The sequence below is a fragment of the Argentina anserina genome, chromosome 1, assembly GCF_933775445.1.
Source record: "Argentina anserina chromosome 1, drPotAnse1.1, whole genome shotgun sequence".
Lineage (NCBI taxonomy): Eukaryota > Viridiplantae > Streptophyta > Magnoliopsida > Rosales > Rosaceae > Argentina > Argentina anserina.
Genome location: NC_065872.1, coordinates 23,279,216 through 23,287,390, shown reverse-complemented (window position 1 = coordinate 23,287,390; position 8,175 = coordinate 23,279,216). Strand labels below are relative to the sequence as shown.

The 8,175-nt window shown below is 44.7% G+C and overlaps 1 protein-coding gene across 1 annotated transcript; it reads left to right on the top strand.

The window, feature by feature from the left end:
* Positions 1-3,281, top strand: LOC126788922 (uncharacterized). The gene is made up of 3 exons (XM_050514946.1): positions 1-309; positions 951-1,209; positions 2,872-3,281. The coding sequence occupies exons 1-3, from the start codon at positions 115-117 to the stop codon at positions 2,931-2,933; spliced, it is 516 nt and encodes a 171-aa protein (XP_050370903.1). The 5' UTR covers positions 1-114; the 3' UTR covers positions 2,934-3,281.
* The last annotated feature ends 4,894 nt before the right edge of the window (positions 3,282-8,175 follow it).

Here is an 8,175-nt window from a genome sequence, read left to right as displayed (position 1 = left end):
TCGTTAAAATCAAAGCGCTACTTTGAACAGAGACTCGGTGAGAGTTTTGGTCGATTGTTCCAAAGTCTGTGTTCTGTTGCTGCTCAATCACATTTCCGGCTCGAAACTCATCAAATGGGTTCTGCTGCTGCTCTAAATATGGCGTCTTCCATTTCTGCAATCAGCTCTGCTTCTTCCGCAAAATTAAAGTTCAATAACAGTTTCGCCTGCGCCTTTCAGAATCTCAAACGCGGCAGCTCCATCACCAGAATCTGTGCCATTCCTCCAAATGGCTCCGTTTCTAGTTCTGCTCCGCATAAATCGCATGGGGTCAGCCTCTCCTTCCTCCTGCTGGTTTACTTTTTGCTCTAATTTCTTTTTTTCTTTTTTTTTGTTTCCAAATATCGAACACCGTAAATTGAATTTGCAACCGAGATGAGGTTCTTAATTCACTGCAGTAACTTAAACCATGGTTCCTGTTGGGAATCTCTTTGACATGTATTCATGTTGGAAATGCCGAACTAGCATAATTTTCAGATATGAAATATGCCAAACTGAACCATTGCTGTAGTTGTTATCATTGGCTGAATAAAATATGGAGAGTTTGAAGGAGCTAGCAATAATTAGTATATGAATTGGTAAGTGCTAAATAGAAGAATTTTCATTTACTGTAAAAACATGTTTTGCTTGTTCCTTTCAATTTCCCTCTCCTCTGATAAATTACATTCAATTTCATGGAACAACTAACGAATTAGAGTTAACGCTCAAATTTAAATTTCGGTGCAGTATAGATAGTTGAGTATGCATTCCACATTTCCATACGTTCCATTGAAAGATGGATATACAAATTTAGCATCTTTGCCATCTTTGTAGGTAAATAAGATTGAAGAGTCTTCAATATTTGCTTATAGTCTTGCATTATAAATGTGTCATGGATGTTAATCTCTTACAGAGTTTGTTTGATAGTGTAGGCTGAGTGCTCAGCTGGAGATGACCATAAACAAAGAAGCAGTCTTGAATCCTTGTTCTGTTATGATAAGGCTATTCCGGAAGAGGTAATCGAGAAGCCCGTAGGGATACATTTGGTCGAAAAATTCATTGGAAACAATCCTCGATGTGTAGATTGTGATGCAAAAGGCGCCGTCCTCTGCACAACCTGCTCTGGTTCAGGCCTGTATGTTGATTCAATATTGGAGAGTCAGGGCATTATCGTCAAGGTCCGCTGTTTAGGTAAATCAATTTTCTTCTCTCAACAGCTTTAGTGTTACACTTACATATGCAAGTAATGATTTCAATCTAGCTGTTCAGTATATCATTTATTTCTAGTAAGTGTGACTCAAAGGATTTATAGTTTTTCCACCCCCAGAAAATACTTTGGCCTTCAGCTCAACTACATTTTGCAATTTACTCGTAAGTGGCATGAATCTGAAACTAGCTCACATCGGTCATGGTCTGAACAGTTTTATACCTTATTTTACCGGTAGGGATTGTCACTAGAAGTTTTTTTATTATATATATATATATAGAGCTTCTCGGCTGCGGATGTCCGCACGGTGCAGATTAGACGATTCCGGCCACCGCCGACGCGCAACGATGGCGCCGACCAGCACAGCCGCACTCCCCTCCTCCCCAGCGCTCATGTCTGTGCCGGCCGGAATCTCGAACTTTCAAATTTATGAACACCGTGCGGAGATTTCGAGATTCCGGCCGCCATAGGCCGGCGCTGTAGCTCCGGCCAGCACATACAGGAGTGCCGGGAGGAGGGGAGTGCGGCTGTACTAGTTGGTGTCGTCGTTGCGCGTCGCCGGTGGCCGGAATCGCCGAATCCGCACCGTACGGACGTCCGCAGCCGAGAAGCTCTATATATATATATATTCAAAAGTGACTATTCAAACACCAGAGAGGAGATAATAACTCTGTATATGAATAATTGTGGAGAAGCAGGGCCATATCTGGGCTCACTTAAAAAAAATAAAGTGAGACGTGGGGGGAATGGCAACACTTTCATCGTTGCTCTAAGATACCTTTCATTGATGTTGCATTGTTTTTTTCATTTTCAGATTTAGTATTCTTCGTTTTGGAGAAAATGCAGTGGAGTTGGATAATGGAAGAAAATAGTCAACATCTAATAATTTGTGGAAACAAGTACAAAAATGAAATACTGGTTAATTGGTTTCCAGTTTATTTAGAAAGTTCTTATAGGGGGAGATAAAATATCGCAAAAAACAATAGATATAGAACAATCAAATGTATTGCTGTAGCTTCCTCAAAAAAAAAAAAATTGCTGTAGCAATAAGTACTGTGGGTTGGAATCCAGTGACTGTATGATCTATTCTGGATACTTGAGAAGTTGGCCATATGGAGAGGCATATGTCAAGATATGTATCACAAAGGATAATGTCATTTTCATCTGCCACTTCTGTTTCCTTCTCTATAATGCATTTTGATTTTTGTTTATCAATTTCTTTTCCAGACCAGTTAGTATAATTCTTCTACAATGTATGAAAAATGGTAACTAAGGTTGTTCTCATTTCTTGATCTTATTTTCTTTCCAATATATACTTGATGTCAAAAGCCTTGTCCAAGAGATATCCTCATATAAAGCTTTACTCATTTCAAAACAGTAGCTGGAATGAATGCTTACTTCTGTTTAAACACAATCTTTTGTCTGTGAGTAATTCCACAGATGCATCGTTTTGAGTTCTAATTAACCAGATACTTGATCCATTGGAGATCATAATTTAAATTGTGTTCGTTGGATTTGATAGGCTTTTGTTGGTGATGCTCACTTCAGAAGAAAAGTCGATTGCGCACTTGATAGTCAGAAGTTGATTTAATTTTGCAGCTTTGATATTTCACCTTAAATGACAATATTCTAATTTAATATTGTAGGTTGTGGGGGAACTGGTAACATAATGTGTTCAGAATGTGGTGGTCGGGGCCATCGTGGATGACTTAACTGGTTTGGTTATCTTCCTCCTTTGCTGCATGTGCAATTTACATGTATTATAGTCATTTATCAAACTAATACCTTTTTTTGTTCCATAGTGTTCAGTCTTCTGATAAATTACATTAAAGTTCCATAGTAATGTATTTGATTTGTTTCCATCCGGCAGGTACTACTTTTATGAAACTTTTATCTTCATATGCTTTTGACAACCGAGTCTTGTCGGTTTTCCCTGTCAAATGTTTTGTACTGAACAAGAATTGATACATATTCTGTAAAAAAAAAAATGAAGCAGAAAATAAAAACGAAGTGGTCCGACTGAAATCTCTATTTTACTGGGCAAAATTTGAACCTGTACAGCTTGTAGTATGATTTTGACATATTATGTAGTAAGAATGGTATATAACAAAAGGGTACATGGTTCCAGGTTCAATAACATAGCTATATTGCATTACTGTATGTAGAGTTTAGGGGCAAGAATGAATTGAAAATGAGTCTTTAGTCTACCTCCTACTTGAGGGAGTAGGCAAATGCCAATCATCGTTGAGCTTGAAATCTGTGAAGCTGTTCAATGCGACCAGGAATGGTTGAGTCAAATCGCATGCTGTTAGGGTTCTCTGCATAATGTCACGAGCTTACTTCTTTTGCTATGCAACTCGTGCGGCCTTAACAACTCCCTTATGCTAAGTCAGCCTTACTCGCAAACGCCCTGCTAGAACAATTGAAAGGCAAGAGAATATTTCGAAAGAGAACTTATATTGAACAAGAGAACTTACAAGTTTACTTGATAGCTTGCTTGCTAGATTGCTTGATAGATGAAATGAGAGGGGTGCCTTGCTATTTATAGGCCTCCTCATCCTACTTTACAAGTTCTAGATATTTCTAGGACTATGTACATTGTAGAGAATTCTAGAGAACTCTACTTAACTCTACACAAGTCTAAGATGATCCTTGAGTGTTCTAGAGAACTCTAGAGTGGTCTAGTTCCACTAGCCTCTCCAAGGTTCTAGAGAAATCCGGAAATGTCTCAAGGCTTCTTGAGACTTCCACCATCTTCTAGGATTTTCTATGACCTTCCAAGGAGTTCTGCCATATTCCGGATCCGTCTAGAATGCTCAAGGTAAAATTTGGCTTAACTTTGGCGGGATGTGACATTCTCCCCCACCAAATCCCGCGATGCCCTCATCGCGCTTCATTGTATTGCTGGATTTTGTCCTTGAACTGCCAAAGCGTATCCTCGGACTCCCAGCTTGCTTCCGTATCGGGCAGGCCTCTCCACTTGATGAGGTACTCTTTGTAACTTGGTACGCCTCGACGTCGAATGACCCGATCTGCGAGTACTTCATCGACTTCCTTGTCAAAGTTGGTGATTACCGCCGTAGGTGCCCGATGCGATATGCCCCTTGACGGGTCTTCCTCGTCCTCATTGTATGGCTTCAACATACTCACGTGGAAGACCGGATGTATCTTTAACTTGGGCGGGAGGTTGAGCTTGTATGAAACTTTGCCGATGCGCTTGATAACTTCAAATGGCCCTTCGTACCTGCGGATCAAGCCTTTGTGCACCTTCCTAAAGGCCTTGAACTGCTGCGGCAAGAGTTTCACAAGTACAAGGTCGCCTTCCTTGAACTCGACATGCCTCCTCTTTTTGTCCGCCCACTTCTTCATCCTCTTGGCAGCCTTGTGCAACGCCGCTCGAGCTAACTCCGCTTGCTTATGCCATGACTTGGCGAACTTGAATGCGGCTGGACTTTTCCCTTCATAGTGAGTGGCAAGGGATAGAGGGGTAGTAGGCTGCTGTCCCAAAATAATCTCAAAAGGACTCTTGTTGGTGGCCTCACTTTGCTGCAGGTTGTAGGAAAACTGCGCCACATCTAGAAGCTTGGCCCAATCCTTTTGATTGGCACTCACGTAGTGCCGTAAGTATAGCTCCAAGAGAGCATTGACGCGCTCCGTTTGACCGTCGCTTTGTGGATGGAAGCTTGTTGAAAAGTTCAAGTCTGACCCCAACATCTTGAACAGCTCCGTCCAAAATCTCCCCGTGAAGCGCGGGTCTCTGTCGCTGACAATGTTCTTTGGAACTCCCCAAAGTTTGACTACATTGCGTAGGAATAGCCTTGCTGTCTCCTCCGCAGTGCAGTCGGCTGATGCGGCCATGAAGGTTGCATACTTGCTGAATCTGTCCACTACCACTATGATACTCCCAAACTGCTCGGACTTCGGCAGGCAAGTGATGAAGTCCATAGAGACACTCTCCCATGGTCTCTCCGGTATGGGTAAGGGGTCTAGCAAGCCCCCCGGCTGCTGCTGGACTACCTTGTCTTGTTGGCAAACTAGACACGTCCGCACATACTCTTCGACCCCGTCTCGCATCCTAGGCCAATAATACATGGACTTTAACAAAGCAAGTGTGCGTTTCATACCTAGGTGGCCGGCCCATTTGGAATCATGACATTCCTTAGTTAGCTCCCTTCGCAAGCTGCCCCACTTCGGTACGTAGATGCGGCGACCTCTCGTGTAGAGAAGGTCGTCGTCTAGCCAAAACCTCCGGGTTTTTCCTTCCTTCACTAAGGTGATGAGGCTTTGTGCTTGAGGGTCTACCTTTAATCCCTCCTTGATCTTGCTTAACAATGGGCTAGTGACTTGAGAGATGCTTGCAAACTCCGCCTTGCGGCTTAGTGCATCCGCTACCACGTTCGCCTTCCCGGGCTTGTACTCCATGGTGTAGTCAAACTCCGCCAAGAAGTCTTGCCACCTTGCTTGCTTTGGACTTAGCTTCTTTTGAGTTTGGAAGTAGCTTGTTGCTACATTGTCGGTCATGATAACAAACTTTGTCCCAAGCAAGTAATGTCGCCACACTCGAAGGCAGTGGATGATGGCAGTCATCTCTTTTTCTTGCACGGTGTAGCGTCGCTCCGTGTCATTAAGCTTCCGACTCTCATAAGCAATTGGATGCCCCTCTTGCATGAGAACTCCACCGATGGCAAAGTCGGAAGCATCGGTGTGCACTTCGTATGGCTTGGAGTGGTCCGGTAGGCTAAGTACGGGCTCCTCGCATATTGCCTTCTTCAAGTCTTCAAAGGCTTCTTGACACTCTGTTGTCCATTCCCATGCCTTGTTCTTCTTGAGAAGGTCGGTTAAAGGTGCAGCCCTCGCCGAGTATCCCTTGATAAAATGGCGATAATAGTTAACTAGCCCAAGAAAAGATCTTAAGTCATGTACCTTGGTGGGTGGTTCCCATTCTTGGATGGAATGCACCTTGCAATCTTCCATCATAAGCTTGCCGTCCTTAATCTTGTGCCCCAAGAACGACACCTCCGGCTTAGCGAATGAGCATTTCTCCATCCTGATGTATAGCTGGTTTTCTCGCAAAACCTTAAGCACTTCCCGCAAATGCTCCACATGCTCTCGCATGGTCTTGCTATACACCACTATGTCGTCCAAGTAGACGACCACAAACCGATCCAAGTAGGGGTGGAACAATTTGTTCATCAAGGTGCAAAATGTCGCCGGTGCATTAGTTAGACCAAATGGCATGACCAAGAATTCATAAGAACCATACCTTGTGATGCATGCGGTCTTCGGCTCATCTCCTTCCGCAATGCGCACTTGGTAGTACCCCGAGCGAAGGTCTAACTTGGAAAAATATCGTGCATGGCCCAATTGATCAAAGAAATCGGCAATGAGAGGAATAGGGTACTTGTTCTTTACCGTGATCTTGTTGAGTGCCCTATAGTCGATGCACATGCGTAGAGATCCGTCCTTCTTCTTTTGGAATAAGACCGGGGCACCGAATGGGGGCTTTCGAAGGTCTAATGAACCCCGCGTCCAAAAGCTCCTTCAATTGCCTCCTTAGTTCCGCTAACTCCGGCGGCGCCATGCGGTATGCACCCATGGCGGGTGGCTTGGTCCCTGGTTCCAACTCGATTTCATGGTCGATCTCTCTCCTTGGGGGTAATCTCTTGGGCAGCTCTGTGGGTGATACATCCTTGAACTCTTCAAGAACTGCTGCTACCTCCTTGGGCATGTCATCTTGTGGCCTTGGCTCCTCGTCATCGAACTCACTAAGGATGGCCAAGTAGCTTTCCTCTTCCCTCTTGATGCATTTCTTGAATTGCAATGCCGACAAGACCTTGATGTCTTGCTTTGCTCCTCGGGTTGTTGGCACCACACACGACCTCTCGCCATCCATAATGCATAAGCTATTGGCGAATGGCACCGGGAATGCCTTGACTTGATCGTGGAACTCCAACCCCAAGACTACCTTGTAGTCATCCATCGGTACTATCGAGAAGTCTAGGCTCCCACTCCAAGCTCATACGCTTGTCTTGACTCCTCGAGCCACTCCTTGTATTGGGCGGGCAGGTGAGTTTACCGCGTTAATGGAGTCCCCTCCATTGCTTGCCTTTAGTCCTAGCTTGCGTGCCTACTCAATGGAAATGAAGTTGTGGGTTGCCCCCGTGTCGAGCATTGCCGTTGTTGGCTTCCCACTTATGATGATATCTGTGAAGATTAAACATTTGGCTTGGACCTTGGGTGTAGAGCGGATTGCATTAAGCACCTGCAAAGACCCCAAGTGTGCACCTCCATTGCCACCCTCGGCTTCACTCTCATCTTGATGACTTCCTAAGAGCGCGCTTAGTGCTCTCCTTTGTGGGCAATGCCTAGCCCAATGCGGACCATCGCATAGGAAGCACTTGTTGTCGTTTAGCTTGTCCGAGCTCCGCATGTCCCTTGACTTGCCTTTATCCTTGAACCTTGTCGAGTAGCTCTCACGGCGGGGCTCCTCCTTGCGTTGGATTTTGTCTCCCCCACCTTTGGCATAGTTGCTCTTCTTCTCCTTTGGCTTGGTGGACTCTCTTGGACTTGAGAAATCAACTAAGTCTTCGGCCACGGCTATGGCGGTAGCAAGGTCTTGCACTCCACATCGCCTAAGCTCCGTCTTGGCCCATGATTGGAGACCATCCATGAAATTGAAGAGAGCATCCTTGTCGGATAGGTCGGGAATCTCAAGCACCAAGTTAGTGAATTCTCTAATGTAATCACTAATAGGCCCGGTGTGCTTGAGTCTTCGCAAGCGAGCTCTTGCCTCATCCTCGGCATTCTCGGGATAAAATTGTTTCTTGAGCTCTTTAACAAAGTCATCAAAGGTAGAGATGGTGCACATACCTCTTTCGACATCTCCTCGCCTTCTCCTCCACCACAACATGGCGGTGTCGGTGAGATAAAGAGTCGCGGTCTTTATCTTG